The sequence below is a fragment of the Chionomys nivalis genome, chromosome 10 (genome assembly GCF_950005125.1).
Source record: "Chionomys nivalis chromosome 10, mChiNiv1.1, whole genome shotgun sequence".
In the NCBI taxonomy this organism is placed as follows: domain Eukaryota; kingdom Metazoa; phylum Chordata; class Mammalia; order Rodentia; family Cricetidae; genus Chionomys; species Chionomys nivalis.
The window spans coordinates 82,812,854-82,831,980 of NC_080095.1; the positions used below are offsets into that span (position 1 = coordinate 82,812,854).

The 19,127-nt window shown below is 42.6% G+C and overlaps 1 protein-coding gene across 2 annotated transcripts in view; it reads left to right on the plus strand.

The window, feature by feature from the left end:
• Pik3cg (phosphatidylinositol-4,5-bisphosphate 3-kinase catalytic subunit gamma) overlaps positions 1–17,251 on the plus strand; it is a 31,678-nt gene extending 14,427 nt beyond the window's left edge. For both annotated transcript variants that reach the window (XM_057782603.1, XM_057782604.1), the window contains exons 8-11: positions 36–166; positions 1,053–1,164; positions 1,948–2,105; positions 16,237–17,251. In XM_057782603.1, the coding sequence (XP_057638586.1) occupies positions 36–166; positions 1,053–1,164; positions 1,948–2,105; positions 16,237–16,515 (680 nt within the window). In that variant the 3' untranslated portion in view covers positions 16,516–17,251. The remainder of the gene's footprint in view (positions 1–35; positions 167–1,052; positions 1,165–1,947; positions 2,106–16,236) is intronic.
• Positions 17,252–19,127: the final 1,876 nt, after the last annotated feature.

Below are 19,127 nucleotides of genomic sequence, written 5' to 3' on the forward strand. Positions count from 1 at the left end.
CTAAGAAGTGTTGAATTCTGTGACTCTTCACACAGGGATGATCGAGATTGTGAAAGATGCCACAACAATCGCTCAAATTCAGCAAAGCACAGTGGGTAACACAGGGGCATTCAAAGATGAAGTCCTGAATCACTGGCTCAAGGAAAAATGCCCTATTGAAGAGAAGGTGAGTTCTTGCTCTCCCATCCCCACCCCGGGCCCGGTCCTCCTTCCAGCTTGCCTTCCATATGATAGTCGTGACTTCTGGTCTGGACAGGCGCTTCCCGTGGATGTCTCTGGGTTTGCTCCTGAAGCAGCGGTGGTTTCAAGGGTTTTCCCCTGATGATACAGCTTATCTGTGAGGCAGAGTGCCTAGTTCTAGGCCTGGGAAACATTTGCTTCAGTTTTGTTTACCAGTCAAGCTTTGCATAGAATTTGTTTCTCTGAAATAGTCTGTTAGCACTTTTAAAGCTATTTTTGTTGTACAACACAAAGATTTAGTTACCATATACACATTCCTTCAGACCAAACAAACGGTAAGTTATGGATGTTGAAAATGTCCATCTTGCTGAAGTGCGTGTGCTGTATCCTTCACAAACTGGTTGGTCTCTCTGGGTGCCATTTAAAGTTCTACCCTCCAAGAACAGCACCTGACATTTGCATGGCTATCAGCCTGAGTGGAGGAAATATAATTAGTAACCTTTATTAATCTGTTATACATGAAGACTTGTGAAACCACCCATCCACTTAGTGGTCACAGGCAAAGCATGGATGCAGGAATCTCTATAGTTTTGTACCGTTGTGGGCAAGGAGAGGGTGAGAACTTTGAACAAATCACTGTAGCCTTTTGCTTCTTGAGTCTCCCTCATGTCCAGGTGTCTGGTTGACTCAATACAAAGTAGAACATTATGACAGTTGGCACCTCCTTGATAAAAAAAAACTAATGAGACTGGACTCAACTTTCTTGCTGTCTGAAGTGGTTCCTAGAACACTCTTTCTGGAAGGCATTTGTAATCGACTCTGCTGCTCTCTGTGCTTGGAGAGCGACTGGCATTCACACACAACCTCATCAGTTTCAGGCAGCAGTGGAGAGGTTTGTTTACTCTTGTGCCGGCTACTGTGTGGCGACGTTTGTTCTCGGGATAGGTGACAGACACAACGACAACATTATGATCTCAGAGACAGGTGAGTTTGCCCACTGTAAAATAAAATTATCATAGTAGCATATATATATATATATATATATATATATATATATATATATATATATGAAACATTCTGTTTTAGTCATCACAGTTGTCACCGCTGTCCATCTGAAGCCCTTGTCCTCATTAAACACTGCCCACCCCAAACCCATCCCCCTGGCACAGAATAAGAGTCTAACTGGAGCTCAGGCCTGGAAGTCATTGTGAACAGGGACATCGTCACTTTAGACAGAGGGTTGGTGGGTAAGAGAAGAAGGGCAGGAAATGAGACTAAAGAAAGAGAGAACATTGCAGCAAGAGGTAGAAAGAGAGGTTGGGAATTAAATAGTGGCAGAACTGACCCCAAAGAGATTCAAACTGGCATTTCTATAGTGCTACTTAAAAGTGAAAAACTAAAACCCCTCTTGCTGGATTGGAATACAACACCAATCCGTCAGTCACATGAAGGACATGGTGTCTCTTAAACATGACGCTCAGATATTAGCTAGACTTTGATTTACCTGTCTAAGAACACTTTGGAGACAGGTATTTTTTGAGTGACATTTGGTACCGTCTAACAAACAAGCCTATCAACAGATATTTGCAGCTGCTGCTTTCACACGCCTGGTAAGACTGAAAATATCACAGGCTAATATAAAAGAGTATAAAAATGCTTTCACTGAAGATTGTTCATTCTCGGGCAACCACAAAATCGTTTCAAAAACCCAAAATGTTAATAAGCACTTATGCCGTGTACTGATGTCAGGCATTTCCTTCTCTTCAGGAAACCTATTTCACATAGACTTTGGACACATTCTTGGGAATTACAAAAGTTTCCTGGGCATTAATAAAGAGAGAGTGCCATTTGTCCTAACCCCAGACTTCCTGTTTGTGATGGGAACTTCTGGAAAGAAGACAAGCCCACACTTCCAGAAATTTCAGGTATGTGACCCCTGTCTCCCTCACCTGTCAATACCAACCAAGCACACTGTAGAACTCACCTCTTTCTCCCTTTACGAGATGACCACCCACTTCCTCCTCCTTACCTCTGTGCATTCCCCCAAGTACATGCAAACCAATGCTTTCAGGGACCTGCTCACTAAAACCAAACAGCAAGCAAAAATGTCCCATAAGGGATGGCCCTGGGTGGGGCTGGTGCGAGGACAGATTCAAGAAAATACAGTCGAGATTGAGCTATTCGAGACTATTAGAAGACTCAAACTTCAAGTATGTTTCAGGGCTCACAAACAAGCATGAACTTCACTTGGTTTTTGCTACCGTGTGTGCATTTATCATATTACCAACAGGGGGTTCTTGTTGCACATACTGGTTTTGTTGTATGAAGGGTAGTCCCTTTTTCATTGACAGTCTCATCAGCTTGACCACAGGTTCTCCAGTGAGCTCTGGTTCCATCTGCCTGCGAAGAAGCCCCCACAGCAGTCTACTTTAGGGTGTTCAGATTCAAACACACAATAAGAGCATGTTGTACATACAAATTTAATAACTGTGAAGGAACACAATTCAGAAAAGTTGTAAGTACATCTATTTTATAACAATGCAAACACAAAACAGAAACCACGAGTGACCGTTTAAGAAGTCCCTTTGCCTTGGGTGGTCTACATAGCCAGCTTCCTAATGTGCCTTCAGCGTAGTTTGATTTGTACTCCACGTCCCAGGGACAAGGCTTTTTCTTAAGGTTTCCTTAGGGTCTAGCATGATTCTTGGGTGATGCCGTGAGCCTTGACTGCAGGGGAACAGCACTCACCTGTGCCTGCTGAAACTGGGGCCCTTGAGCTACTGGCTGGTTGTCTGGTTGGTAATAATGACACACCCTCTCCAGTCAGATAGTTTTAGGAGTGTGGGCATGCACTTTTCTGCATACAGTCAGCTGGGTTTCAAACAGTTTCCAGAAACTGGACATGTTTCAGGAGGAGGGTGGAAGTATTCCACTATTTAAAGAAGAGAAGGCACTCAGAGAGTGGAGGTGATCTGACTAGCTTCGGACAGGACATGGCAAGAGCAAATAGCAGCTCAGAGCATCAAACAAATGCCTGAGATTTTGCCTTAGTCATGGGTATCTTCTTTCCTGTAGATTCACAGCCGCTACCTTTTGCCAGTGAGTGATGTCCCTAGGAGTCTGCCCCTTTGTCCAGCTGCTGCTGATGTCTTTATGAACCCACACAGAGGTCATATCACTCCACCAGACCCCAGAGGTTCTCCCCTTGGCTTTCTTATTGCTTCTGTCACAGCTTTTTTTTTTTTCAGTTTAAAAACATTTGCGATGAAAACATTTTTATAATGAGGAAGCCAAGACAAGCTCCCTGTCCCTCCCAGCAAAATTTACTCAATGCAATACCTGAATGGGAAGTTTCTCAAGCCTGTGCTCTTTGGTCTAAGAACATTTCTTCATCCTTTGTGAAATATGAAGCATCTTTCTTAAGCCATTATCCCCTACCCCCTCAGTCATATGATATCTATATAGTTTGTATCACCCGAAGCACACTTCTGTGGATTGTGCTGTAGTCTACACATCCGTGTTTAGAAGACTGATCAGCATTTTCACACCTGTGATTATTACCTATATAACGAGCACAACACAGGTATCAAAAGGTAACCTTTGTGTCGGGCACACTTGAGTATGCTTCCCAATTGTGTCCAGCATGACAGTCACTCATTCCTTTAGAGCCTTGCTTTCTTCATCTGTAAAGAAGGAATATGGTCTACTTATGGTTTTTCTAGGTACTATTTAGTGAGTTAGTGTCATAAAGAGAAACTTTTTATGTAGCTCACAATTCTGAAGGTTCCAGACCAAGACCATCAGTCCCATGACTCTGTAGATGTAGCAACTATCTCAGAGCTCGCTGCTCAGCATTATTGCAGTGAAATCATAGACGCAGCAAGACTCCATCACCATTGGTTGATGGTTATTGACATCAGGCAAATTTTCACACTCTGGAAATGTTTAAGACACTGTTTTTGAAATGACGTCCAGACAATATATGAAACACGACAAAACAGCCTGCTAAGGTTAAAGAGAGAGTTGAATCCCCACCTCTACCTGTCTTCATCCCTTGCCCCCATTCACCCTCTTCACTTATAGCAAGAGAAAGCCGACCACTGATGCAGGAAATTATACACATGCAGAATTTCCAAATCTTCACAAAGATGGGCAGCTGAGCTTTATCTTTAACAGTGGACTTGCTCAAATTCTTTTGCTTTTCTTTTTTCTTTCTTTCTTTCTTTTGAGACAGGGTTTCTCTCTAGCTTTGGAGCCTGTCCTGGAACTAGCTCTTGTAAACAGGCTGGCCTCCAACTCATAGAGATCTACCTGCCTTTGCCTCCTGAGTTCTGGGATTAAAGGTGTACACCACCGTCCAGCTGCTTTTCTTTCTTTACTTTTCTTTTCTTCCTTTCTTTTTATTCACACTGATAATTCAGGGCTCATGTTTATTTATGCTTGTTATTGTAAAAGTTCTCAGCTGTGTCTCAGAGTCTGGCGTAAGAAAGCTATCGTGTTTAATCAAACTAGGAAGTGTATACATTTGCATTTTGAACTAAAAGTCCCCTTGCTAGTTTTGACCACATGATGAATAACTTGTTAAGCAGGGTAGAAAAAAGCTGACCCACTTTTTGTTAAAAGTGAGGTGAGGCTTCTCTATTTACAACATAAACATGTGTGCCCATGGGATTGGGGGGAGCAATGGGGAACCAAAGAGGGTGCTGTGCTGAGTCCCACTCTCCTCTCTCCAAAGCAGCTGGCATAGCCTAGGCTCAGATCCATCAGTTACTTCCGGAGTTGGGGGGGGGGCATTAGGAAAAAGCTGTGATTAGGCAGGGACAGAAAACTGAGGCTCACCATTTGGGCCTTCGGGGTAGCCTCCCGTGTTTTAATGATGACAATTTCCATCTCTCTTTGACTGAGCAGATATTTTCTAAACAAGGTAAACAGTTTTTAGCACATTGGTGACTTGTTTCAGATTGTCAGCAGTGCAAGGACAGAGTGGGGTGTTATGCTGAAGAACAGCTTAAGGATTTGCCTTAATCCTTAAATGCTATTTTATTTCATTATTGTTGTGTGTGTCCATGTCACAGCATGCGTGGAGTTCTGAGGACAGCACCCAGGAGTCAGTTCTATCCTCCCACCATAACATGGGTTTGGGGATCAAACTCAGGTCTCCAGGCTTGCCGGACAGCACCTTCACGCACTTCGCCATCTCTCTGGCACTCCTTCCGTTGTTCAGGTGCTGCAACTTAGACAAAAGCAGCTCTTGGCTTCACTGCAGAAAGTATTTGAGGACAAGCAAGTATGAAACAGAGCTGAAGTTTATTAAAGATATTTTAATATAGATTTTAAGTATGGCCATTAAGAAAAAGAAAGGACCTGGAGAGAAAGTAAGACATATCCCTGAGCACAGGTGTAGGTCTCTCTAAGAGCTGAGCTTCATTGTCTTCATAAGTATATACATATATAATATATGCATATATACCTGTGTGTGTGTGTGATAGGTGATTCTCAAATTGTTGTGTTCTAAGGCTGCTATGGGACCTCGGGTCACAGGATGACTCCTGAATTGTATGAGACAATGGGTAAAGAACAAGTCTAGAATTTAGACTCTAGGATCACGGGGTGCAGGAAGGTAGGACATCTTCACTGTAAACAAAATCAACAGTCTTGTTTAAGACCCCCAGAAAACATTGGTACAGCAATGAGGCTAAATCCAACACCATGTTCTGAGTCTCCAGCCTGACTCCTTGTTTTTTAAACATAAAATATCTGTGTATGAAAAGAACACTGCCTGGAAGCCAGCACCGTCAGCAGCAAGTATTAATTGTGCTGCAATTCCTGTTTGTCATTTAGGGAGAGGTTTCACTCAGACTCTGGGTGAGAACCACCTGTTTGTTCCCGCATCCCTGTAATTTGCTCTCTCATTCTGTCCTGCCTCGATATCACTATATCTTAAATTTCAGTGAATATAAACATATAAAACATACAAAATCAAAGGCAAATGATATTTGAATTCCTGTTTATTTTAATAGGAATTGGATTAGCATTTTTCTAAGCAGTAATTTTTCATTAAAAATAAAAGCCAAAAAAATAAACTTTAGGTTTATTATTTTGCTTTTTTGAGACAAAGTCTCACTGTGTAGACCAGGTTGTCCTCAGATTTGCAGAGCTATGCCTGCTTCTTTCTCCCAAGTGTTGGACTAAAGGTATGTACCACCACTGCCACCTAAAAGCAGTTTTCTTTTAAATATCAGACATCTAACCCTCAGCCCATCTTCCAGAGACAATACTGCCAACATTTCAAGGTTTTCCAATCATTCATATTTATCTTCTCAAAAGTTGTAGGTAAGAAATTGCTTTAAATTTAAGGTAAGAACTTGGCAGCAGTGGCGCATGTACATAGAGCAACCCTGTCTTGAAAAACAGCAACAACAACAAAAACAAACCAAAAAAAAAAAAAACCCTAAAAACTAAAAACTTAATGTAAGAAATAGACATGGGTGGTTGGAGCAAAAGAATAATAGCATTGAGGCCAGCCTAGACCATCTGGACTGTTTACTAAGATCCTGTACATATGTGTATGAGTGTGCATATGTGTGTGCATGTGTGTTGTGTGTGTGCCTGTGAGTCATATGTATGCATGCGTGTGTGTGCGTGCATGTGTGTGTGCGTGCATACGTGCATGCATGTATGTGTGTGTGCATTCGTGCGTGTGTTGTGTGCCTGTGTGTCATGTGTGTGCATGCGTGTGTGCGTGCATGTGTGTGCCTGTGTGTGTATGCATGTGTGTGCATGCGTACATGCATGCGTGCATTGTGAATGTGTGCATGTGTGTTATGTATGTGCCTCTGTGTGTCGTGTGTGTGTGTGTGTGTGTGTTTGAAGCAAAGCAACCATCTACACCCAGAGATACAGGATGTGGGATACAACCCTATAGGGCATGTTCAATACAAGTTCATTTGTGAACATGACCAACTTGATCTCTTACAGTCAAATCTATGGAGAGGAAGGTGGTCTTTGTACACCGCAGCACTGAGGAAATGTGTTAGCCAAAACTGGTCATCTGGAGAACTAAACAGCACTCTTCTGTGCAGAGAAAAGTTTGAGGAGCGTCCCTAAAGGCACTTGCCCCTAGATGTCACTGTTAAGAAGTGTTTCCCAGGAAGCCCAGAGCTGGTTACTTGGATTGGCACTGGTTGAAGTTTTCTTGCTAGCGTTACCAGTCTGCCCTGTTTGGCATACCTGCCATCTTGTCCCCAAATCAGAGTGCACCAGGCCTCCAGCTGCAGTCACCTGGCCAGTCTCGGGACCGAGTCCGACTCTGGGAGTTGCTGAGAACCTGAAGGTTCTTGACTGAAATCGTGTCTGCGAGCGTCAGGCTGACTGGCTCCTGGGTTGTTTTAACTGTTTCTGCCTCAGCATCTCCCCCAGAGACATCTGCTCTAGGAATAGAAGGCTGTCTTCTTGCTTTGCTACTCTGGAGATACAGCTGAGTTCCCCACGTCCAGACCTTGCCCTTGACAGTCTTCTGGTTGTCATCTCTTACCCCTCCGGAGCTTCCTTTCCTTTGCATGGGACGTCTGACCCCTGTATATGTCTGTCACCTGCTGACTGGACTCCCCCAGCCTCCTGCCCCATCCTGTTGTCATGGAGCTGTGTTCACCTTGTCTAAGACAGAACATGGACTCAATGTGCCCTTACTAAATCCCTGCTGTGTGTGCTTCAGGGCCCCGGGCCAGGCCAGTGTTGTTCTCGAAAGGCTAAGGGGTCTGCCCAGTTTAATCCCCTTCAAACATAACTGCTTTCCAAGTCCTTATAATTTAAAAGCAGTGAATCTTGCCCAAGACCTAACTTGGCTTCTGCACAGAAAGCTCTTAGCCGTCTCACGATGGGCAGATCATGTGAAGGGTGTTGAACATTGTGCTGGGCACAGCAGGTTCAGAAGGCAGACTGGCACCACTCCATGCCAAGGGACACTTTGTGTGAAGATTGCAGTGAGAGTGGTGTGCAGAGGGAAGAATGAATCCTTCCTGTGAGACAGAAGAGAGCTGTAAGGAAGCCTCTAAAGATGAATTCAGTTTCATCTTATCTGGTAGATACAGGGAGAGGAAGGAACATCCAAGCAGAAAAAAACATCACGAGCAAGTACGTACGCACAATGAGTATTTAGGAACAAAAAGTACAACTGCCCAGACAGGGTGCAGAGACATAGGTCTCCGTGGAGTGAGCCTTGAAGTCTGAGTCGGGAAAGGAAATGTGCAGCGGTGGAAACAGGGCCCTGGGTGGATGGGGGGGGGAAGAGCAGAGCAACGCAAAGTCACTTGGAACGCAATTGGTTAAGAACGAATTACCCTAATAATACCCAATATAGGTCAAGTAGGAGAGGACAAGTGTGCCTATTACATTAGAAGTACAGAGCTGGCAATGGATTCCTCTTGGGATTTTCACTCCGGCCAGTTAACTAGGTCAACTTGGCCTCTTCCACCCCAGTGTGAAGACAGAGTACTTCCCATCTCTCCAAGGAAGATGCATGCAAAAGAGGGTAAGAGTTTGAATATGTTGATTCAGACAAAGGAGGTTTTCATATTCTTAGGACTTGGTTTATCTGTTGAATGTAACCTGGAAAATATAAAAATATAAGATTGGAGGCATGGCATTGGAACACCCATAAATCCATTTATGGGTTATTCCACCCACATGGAATGTTACTCAACACCCAAGATATTAGGGCCCTGGTATTCTTAAACGCTACTCAACATGTCAACAAAGTCATCCTCTAGATGTTCAGTTTCTTGTGAAGGTTGGCTGTGTCTACCATAGTAACACTATGAGGTATGTGTTTTATTATCTTCCAAGTATGTTCTCCACAATAATCCTCTGGGGAAATTTCCATTGGTCTCAATTTCTTCAAAAGCACTGATTCTCATAAAGAGGTTTTGTTTTGTTCTGTTCTGTTTTTAACTTCTCAAAGTTGGATGAAGACATGGATCGGATTGTCCCTTTAGCTAGAGATGAAGTTGAAGATCACTCTGTGTAAATATTTGGAATCTGTGGGAGTTTTTGTGTTGCTGTTGTTGTTGTTTACTTTCTGTGGCCTATTGTGAATTCTTCCCCTTTTCCATATACTCTTGTTATGTTATTTTTACTTTATAAACAAATAGATGACCTCAAATCTTTTTAGTACAAGACTGAAAGATACATCCATAACACAGAGACAGAGACAGAAGAGACAGACAGACAGAGAGGCCATTATTTTTTTAAATAATTTATTTTTTATTTTATCTATATCGGTGTTTTGCCTGCATATATGTTTATGTGAGGGCATTGCATCCCCTGGAACAGGAGTTCCAGACAGTTGTAAGCTGTTATGTAGGTGCTGGGAATTGAACCTGGGTCATCTGGAAGAGCAGCCAGTACTCTTAACTGCTGAGCCATCTTTCCAGCCCCAAAAGAGGCCAGCCTTAATGCAAACTAAAAGGAAACAATTATAGCCTTTGTACACCTAATTAATTTTTATCTGAATATTTGAAAGACAATGGTATATCCCTATCCCTGGTAAACTGTTTGAGAATCATGTTCGCATCCATAAATATGAAACTACTGATTCTATCTCAATAAATGAACAGCCAAGGGCCAGACACTTTCTGTGCTCAGCCTCACCACAGAGTGCTTCTCCCTGCATTGTCAGGTCTTCGAATCAACAATCTTCTCTGGTTTATCATATAAGCCAGTATAGAGATAAGTCCTTAGAATGCTGGCTGGCCAATGCATTGACCTATATTTTAAAATACATGTATCATGTGCCTTGGCCTGAACTATTTTTTTCTCCACTGTGTCCCTTTGGCAGGCAGAGACAATATTTTGTTGTTGTTGTTGTTGTTGTTGTTTGGTGATAAATATTTGTCAGTTTTTCTCTTCTCCCTCCTGCAGCCTCAGAATCTCACCCCTGGAGTTTCTGTTTTGTAGTTTCGACATTACTTTTTTTACTTCGGTGAACATGTACAGTTCATGCAGAGGAGAATGCAGGGTATGCATTGTTAGGAAAAGTATCCATATGACCTTGAGCAGCCTAGAGCTACTCTTCAGGGGTTAAGAATTAGTGGATGGCATGTATAAAATTAGCTGGTTTAAATCAAGGCAAGGTTTGGGTCCTGACATGGTAATGAATTCCTCTGTTTCTAAGATGTGTGGAGGTGGCAGTCTATGGAAACATTTCTTTCTTTCAGGCCTTAGATGCTACAATTAAGGCATTTAAACCACAATGAAATTAAGAGCACATGTGCTATGCAGGCTCAACCTATTTATTAGCTACTAAAGGAGAGGTCTCCGCTAATGTCCTCAGTGGAAATGGAATGTTTTCCATTTAAAGAGTTCATGAAACCAAGTGCCCTAGTCAGACGCTCTCCCTTCTTCACCCAGTAACACACAGGCTCTCACAGGCTGTTAAGAAGAACAGCGTTTGAGCCCTGGAAATAAAAAAAAAAAAAAAAAAAAAAAGGTTCACTTTCAACAGCCGTAACTTCTGTGTTCTGGGTTTTCCCCTGAGCTCCCCAGCCACATCCTTGTAGCTGCTCAAGCCGCACGCAGTCCTCTGGGCTGAGGTAGTGTGACCAGGGCTCACAGGCATTGCCACTGAGTACCAGAAATGAAACTTGTGGGGCTTGAGTGGGTGGGGCAGTACCCAACTGTGACCCCCAGAGCAAAGGAATCCCCTGCAAATGACCAGTGTGTGACATCCGATGTACTCTTTCTCGGGGGGCCAGTGTGAAGACAGCCCCTCCCATACGTGTTGAAAAAAAACCCTAATCATCCACACTCACACCCTCCAGCCACTAACTCTAATTGTCTAAAGAATCACTTTGGACAGATGGTCTGCATAAGAACCTGATGCCCTCAGCACTGAAGAGTGCGTTCAATGACGCAACTCCTCTTACATGGCCTCCACGGCCATATGAAATGGCTATTGCTGTTTCTATTGTTCTCATCCTACAGATGAAAACACTGATGTCCAGAGAAGCTAAATGACTTCCCTGATTGTCAATATAAAGCCAACATTTGAGTTTCTACAGCTAGGTGTGACTCTGCTGTTAGCCACCATTCCACTCTACCTTCAACACAGAACAGTTAACATCTGCTCTCAAGTACCAAGCCCAGGCAGCCAGCCTGCCAAGTAGGGAACATGCAGTTAATTTGGGGAAGAGGTGTCTCTCTCGTAGAAGAGCCCGGATGTGAAAGTCAGAACTACTCAAACAAGCTAGAACCAACAAGAATCATTCACACAGGCCGGAATGCACCTCAGTGCTACAGTGCCCACCAGGCCTACATAAGGCTCTAAGCTCCCTCTTCAGCATCCATGAGAAGATGCTAACTCATCAGGGTGGGGTGGACTTCAAGAGAAGCAGGACAGCAGCTCCTTCCCCTTCATGTATCTCTTTGGGCCAGGGACAGTTGAATCTGCTTATTCTCCCCTGAAAGTGCTTACTGAGCACCTATGGATTGGTGTGACAATAACTTTGCCTGGGGTTAATTTCCCTCCTTTAAAATATTTCATTAAAAAAAAAAAAGATTGACCCCGCAGTGGGCTCACAAGCAGGAGATTTGCCTGGAGCCCCCAGTGTATAGAAGGATAGAAAATAATTAAAAATCAGAACAGAGTCTGGTTCCAAATCAAGAGATGTCTCCCAATATCTGTGTGAAAATCGCAAGAGTTGGCAAATTAATGAGACTGTAGCCCGAGGTGAAGTCTGCACTTAGCCTCTGTAATTACTGAGAAACCGGAGATGCCTCAGTGGGTTGGATGAGCAAAGAAAATGATTTCCGGACATCAGTGGCATCATTTAGATTGCAAAAGCGCTAATGTACTGGAGCTGCTACCAGGGGACAGTTGAAATCCGGGCTGCAGCTGGGACAGCCCAGACATGCTTTAGGGACTGTGTTAGCCTCCTCCTTCATGGTGTGCAGAAAAGAGAGCTTCGGAGTTCTGATGGGAATGAAAGGGACTGACACACCCTGCACCCTCAGTCTAGGTGGTCTCTGTGCCTGTGTTTTATACAAACTGCCTTACTTGTATCAAAATGAGCTGGGTCGTTTTACTTCGTATAACATGTCCACCCTCCACTGTCCGTTGTGATACAGGCCTGACCTCTATTATCATTGTGGTTACTGTGCCACATGCAAATGATAGTGTTGTGGTTTGAGACTGAAAAGTCCCCCATCCGCATGGGTCTGAACACTTAACCCCAGGTAACAGCAGTATTGGGGAAGTTGTGGAACCTCAGGACACATGGAGGACACATCACAGGCTCCATGAAGATTATAACTGCTTCTGATTCCAGCCTGAGTTCTCTGCTTCCTGTCTACTGTGATGTGCACAAGCAGCCACCTCCAGCTCCCGCTGCTCTGTCTTACCTGTCATGTTAGACTAGCACCCTGTGAAGCCACGATCCAACAAATCCTTTCTCCTATAGGCTACAGACCTTTCTCACGGTAATGAGTGAGAGTAAATAATAGATAGAGACAAAGCCATCTTGTGCTAATTGACAAAGATGGGAGGATGGTGCATGTGCTCTTTCGTTCCTTCATAGTGGCTGTTATGTGTTACTGTTATGTGGATAGTTTCCAGCACCATTCCCAGAGTCTTAGAAGAGGTGACTGAAGTAGTTTTCTTCAGCCTTCTACTCCTATTACAGGACACTGAGGTTGCCACCTCCTTGCACGATGTTCTGAAAAACTTCCTCTTATAGGTAAATTCATTAAAAAAGCATCCAGCTTTTTAAAAGTTCACTTCCTAGAACAGAAGTGCCTGGGGGGAAAGCACGCAGATTCTTTTAGAAGTCGAGGTTTTGAAACATGTTTCAGGCAGAAATTTTCACCCACTTTACGTGTACAATCCTGAGTTTTGACAATGTGACATCCAAGGCTAAGCCCTGTCACAACAGCACCCATGTCATCACGCAGTCTACTGTGAAGACACAGCTGGCCCTATGATCATCTGCAGCGGATCAACAGGTTCTGTCTGTGGGTTTATGAAGGCTTCTGTCTTGCTTTGTGTTTTGTTCATTGGCTCACTAATGGCATACATAGTCAAGGTTTATTGTCTGCTCTTGCATTTGGGGAGTTCTTTTTTTTTTTTTTTTGGTTTTTTGAGACAGGGTTTCTCTGTGGCTTTGGAGCCTGTCCTGGAACTAGCTCTGTAGACCAGGCTGGTCTTGAACTCACAGAGATCCACCTGCCTCTGCCTCCCAAGTGCTGGGATTAAAGGTGTGCGCCACCATCGCCCGGCTGCTCTTGCATTTGGCAATGTGAGTTTTCACACATCCTTGCTTGTACTAATGTACAAGGAAAATCATCTGTCACATTGTATAGACGCTTTCTTTGTTATTCCCTCTTAATGATTGCTAACAGTTCTCATCGGATGTGTTTACGTTTCTACAATTTCTACATCACTTCTACCCTGGTAAAATGCCTTTCTAATGCTTGATTAGTCCAATATTTGTCATCTTCATGTATGAAACTTTGATTCATCTGCAATTTCTTTCGGCATATCCCAGGGAGTGAATTTTAACTTTATTTTCCCCCAAATAATGAATCAGTTATCCAGATCACATTTTATCAAAAGATAAATTTTTTCCTCACTAATTTCAGAACTTGTCTTAGTTACATCTCATCTTACTGAGTTGTGACTTCACACTTTTTATCCTATCCCACAAATTTTCTTATCTTTGTTTTTAAAAAATATGTACTGTTTCACTCTTTGTGTGAAAGCTTCATAAAATATCAGCCGCAGCAAGCACAGGGTCTCATTACTACAATCTATCAGAATGTCTTCTCAGACCCTGACTATGTGGGATAAACTGAAACCCCATACCTGAAGCTAATAAGTGAGAAATTTTCCTGGACCACCGCTGCTTAGAGATTAATCCAAGAATAATAGATATTCTGAGAGGAGTTTTCCTCCCAAGGAACCTGCTATGTTGTCCATGTTTAAGTTTTCCTTTATGTAACTCAGTAGACTTCTACAGTTTCTTTAAGTGTTTGGCCAGCATATCTTACAGTTTGGAAATAAATCCTATTGTTTGTTTTTTTTTACTTTTTTTCAGTATCTTATATGAAATATTTATATCAATAGCCATTAGCATTAGTTTTCTATGCATGCTCTCTTCCAGGTCTTGCTGTTAAGGCTGAATTTAATAAATGATTTTGTAGGAATAAACATCTTCTACCTTTTCATATGCTTTAGAATGACTTAATGGCACAAACGAGCCTGTTGCTTAATAGGTAGGCATGACTCATGACCCAACCCAAAGATGTTTATGAAGACAGCAGTTTCTTTCTTTCTTTCTTCCTTCCTTCCTTCCTTCCTTCCTTCCTTCCTTCCTTCTTTCCTTCCTTTTGGTTTCATTTATTTATTTATTTATTTATTTATTTATTTATTTATTTATTTATTGGATATTTTCTTTAAAAAAATACCAATCCAAATTCCCACTCCCTCCCCTCCTCCTTTTCCCTCCACACATCACCCCCATCTAATCCTAAGAGATGGTAAGGCCCTCTTTGCTTTGTGGAAGGCCCAAGACCCTCCCTACTACATCTAGGCTGAGCAAGGTATACATCCAAAGAGAATAGGATCCCAAAAAGCCAGTATTTGCAGTAGAGATAAATCCCATTGTCACTACCAGTGGCCCCTCAGACTGCCCCAGCCATACAACTGTCAACCACATTCAGAGGGACTGGTTTGGTCCTATGCTTGTTCCTTCCCAGTCCAGCTGGAGCTAGTGAGCTCCCATTAGCTCAGGTAAACTGTTTCAGTGGATGAACCCGTCAGCCTTGACCTCTTTGCTCATATTCTCATTCCTTTTACCCTTCAACTGGACCTTGGAAGCTCAGTCCAGTGCTCCAATGTGGGTCTCTGCCTCTGTTTCCATGTTGTTGGATGAAGGTTCTAAGGTGATATTTAAGATAATCATCAGTCTGAATACAAGGCAAGGCCAGTTCAGGCACCCTCTCCTCTATTGCTTAGGGTCTTAGCTGGGGTCATCCCTGTGGATTCCTGAGAATTTTTCTAGAGCCAGGTTTCTTGTTAATCCCATAATGGCTCCCTCAATCAAGATATCTCTTTCCTTGCTCTCATCTCTGTCCTTCCTTCATTTCAACTATCCCATTCCCTCAAGTTCTCCCCAACCCTCCCCTTCTCCCTTCCTTCTCTCCCCTGCCCCCATGCTCCCAATTTTGTCAGGAGATCTTATCTGTTTCCAATTTCCAGGGGGTCTATATATGTTTTTCTTTGGGTTCGCCTTATTACTTACTTTCTTCAGGCAGGATCTCATTCTAAGTCAGGCTTACCTGGAACTTACTCTGTAACCTAGGCTTACCTCGAACTCACCCTTATCCTTCTGCCTCAGCCCCCAGAGTGCTGGGATGACAGGCATAAGTTACTGTGCTTGGCTAGCCATCAATTTTTAAAACCATACTCTTTCACTCAGTGTTGGGAATTTGTATTAAAATTTTTAAGTTCATTTAACAATTTAAAAAATCAAATGGTAAAAAGCAAATTCATCTGTTTTTTAAATACAAAAAAGTATAAAAAAGTAAATATGAATTCAACACATTTCCTGCAGTTTTTGGATTTCATTAGCTTTTGGCAAACATTGCTTTCACTTACATAAAGTTTATTGATTCCAATATGGTATTCAAAAGTGACTCACGCCTCTTTAGATAGGACAGGTGTTTCTACCCTTAATCTCCTATGAAAGAACTTGAATCTGAACGGTACACTAACAAACAGCATGAGACTTGTCTGAACCAGTTTTCCTTGAGCACACTAGCTGTAACACACTGATGCGTTTACAAGATCATAAAAGTATTTAAGTTCTCGCCATGTTTTTCCCCTGAAGCAGAGACCTGCCTTGTTCACAAAGAGTTCTTTGCATGAACAGTAACATGTAAATTCCAGCACAGATGAATGTTCTTCAGAAACTCGCCTTGATCGCAGCCAAAGGCACCATCAACCCCGAGTACCTAAGCCCCAGCTGGGAGACTGATAACAGGATCTTTTTCTCCTTTGTCCAGGATGTCTGTGTCAGGGCTTATCTGGCTCTTCGCCATCACACCAACCTGCTGATCATCCTCTTCTCCATGATGCTGATGACAGGAATGCCCCAGTTAACAAGCAAAGAAGACATTGAGTATATCCGAGACGCCCTCACAGTGGGGAAGAACGAGGAGGATGCTAAGAAGTATTTCCTCGACCAGATTGAAGTTTGCAGAGACAAAGGATGGACGGTGCAGTTTAACTGGTTCCTACATCTCGTTCTTGGCATCAAACAAGGAGAGAAACACTCTGCTTAATATTCGGCGCTAGAGCCAAAAGCAATTTTGTGTTCAAAAGCCTTGAAATCATCATGTGTCAGTCATCAGACTTAGCTTTAAAATGCAATAGGACATGCTGAACCCTGGCACTTCAAGAAATAGTTTTTTCCCCAGTTGAACTCTTCTCCAGAGGAAAAAACGTTGGCATTAATGATGGTTTGGTAATATTCAGCGCGAGACGTTTTTGCTATTTTCCCCTCTCAGACGCCATAATGTTGATGACCATTCTAAGTTAAAAATAGACGGATGGCTTGCTTATTACAACTGATGCTCTCGCATTGAGTGTCTCTGGAGGTGCTTTAGTAGAATAATTGGTGATACCTGTTGTCACATGTGTTTACTATACATTTTGGCTTTCATGTGGTCTTTAAGAACAGAAAAGGGTGTACGCATTGCTAAGCTCCGCTGCATGCTTTACAATTTGTCTCTGGGCATCCCCTCTGTGCCCACAGACGTTGGTGATGTGCTGGAAACAAGCACGATAGCCTTTTGAGTGCCTTTAGCAATTAGTCTCTCTGTGTGCAGCTGAGATGCACACATGCTGAAAGCAAGCTCTGAGCCTGAGCCTTGACCCTCCCCTGCTGGTGTGGCCCCAGGGTTATGGATATGAAAAATGAAGGTAAGACCTTTTCCCCAGAGTGAATAACCTAATACAGTCGGTGTCATTGTCTCTGGCACAGAAACAGGAAGTGGCTAAATGGAGCCTTTGATGCTCATTGATTGTTCTTCTTGCCCCACCTCTCTTCTTCCTGCCTCACCACCTCCTGCATGTGTTCTTGGACTTGTGAAATCTTCAAGGACAGTTCTTCCCAACAACTCAAAATAACTTGAAAGGCTTATGAGAATTACAGGTACTTATTTGTGGAGCTGATCCGTGGATTTTTAAAAAGTATCTTATTATAAGATGGGTTCCAGAAATTATTAGCTAAATGCTTTAATATTACATTTTCAATCTGAACAGTATTTTTTTATTTTTTAATGGAAGAAGATACCTGCTATCAAATGTATTCTTGCATAGTCATTTTTTTAAAATTTGAGACATCCTGAGGTTCAGAAAGACAACTGAACCATCTTCATTTTCTCATTTCTTAAATGTTATTTGTTATTGGTGTTGATCTACTGTAGAGACAGAGCAGTAAATTATTTAATCAAATGGTTTTACCCATCATTAATTCCACAGAAAGAACTGTGTTATTGGTGTCCGGATTTAAATATAATCAGATACAACTTTTTCTGATTTTTAATTTTTCAAAATAGACTCTTCACTTAGGTGGAGCCCAACCTTTCTTTTGTGTTTGCAGAGGCCAAGTATCACCTAATTCTGTTTCAATAAGAATCATCAGGGACACTTTAAAAATGCCTTTACCTTTGTTTTTTGACTTTCAAGACGGGGTTTCTTGGTGGCTTTGGAGTCTGTCATGGAACTAGCTCTTATAGATCAGGCTGGCCTGGAACTCACAGAGAGCCGTCTGTCTCTGCCGCCTGGTGCCCTTCCGTTTTTTTTTTTTTTTTTTTTTTTTTTAAGTTTTTCGAGACAGGGTTTCTCTGTGGTTTTGGAGCCTGTCCTGGAACTAGCTCTTGTAGACCAGGCTGGTCTCGAACTCACAGAGATCCACCTGCCTCTGCCTCCCAAGTGCTGGGATTAAAGGCGTGCGCCACCACCGCCCGGCTGCCCTTCCGTTTTTAAATCAGCCCACTTTCAGTAGATTATAATTTCATTAGTGTGGAATGATCTGGGCATAGTTTCTAAGTACTCAGGTGAATTTAACATACATGCAGGGAAGAAGCCTCATGTGGACCATGAAGATGTAGGTATCCCTCCCTGCTTACTGGACCTTCTGTGGCTCATAGCGAGCTACAAAAATACTCATTCCTAGCAACTAACCCTTTTAAAACCATGCCATCTCCTCTACAGAGGGACAAGCCCCGTCTTGCAATTGTATCCTTCCTATGAATGGGAATTAGATGTTTTACAGCACTTCCTTACTGCGGTTTGCTAATAATATAGGTGGAAGAAGACTGGTGTGTTCTACCTTCAACCGGAAGCCATTCCTGAGCTTCCAAAGAAGAACCATGCAGACTTTGCACAGACTTTGCCTTTCATTTGAATTGCTGAAATGATCATTTTGATGATAAAACAATTACAAAGTATATCTGTGTTTAGCTTTTGACACACATGCATACAAATTAGTTCTTTAAATGAGCCAGCATCTTCATAAAGCTGAAATACATGACGCCACATACTGGGTTTCATTCTTCCATTTCCCAAAGAATGTAGACCTGCAGACAAGCAAAATTCACGTTTGCTTCCTTTACATAGTTTTTGCAAATGATCTGTTTCCACACCTTTGAAAATATTCTAGACCTGGGGTCCCTCTTCTGCTGGGTAAATACCGATGTCTCTATCTTCAGTGCTCAGTGAAAACACATATCACAGGTCAGATGGGTCAGGTCAAAGCAACTTACATGTATATCTAAGACTGGCAAAAAAAAAAAAAAAACCCAAAAAACAAAAACAAACACACACACAAAAAGCAGCTGTTGTAGACTTGGTCCAATATGACTGCACTTTGCTGGGTTTGGTGATGCTC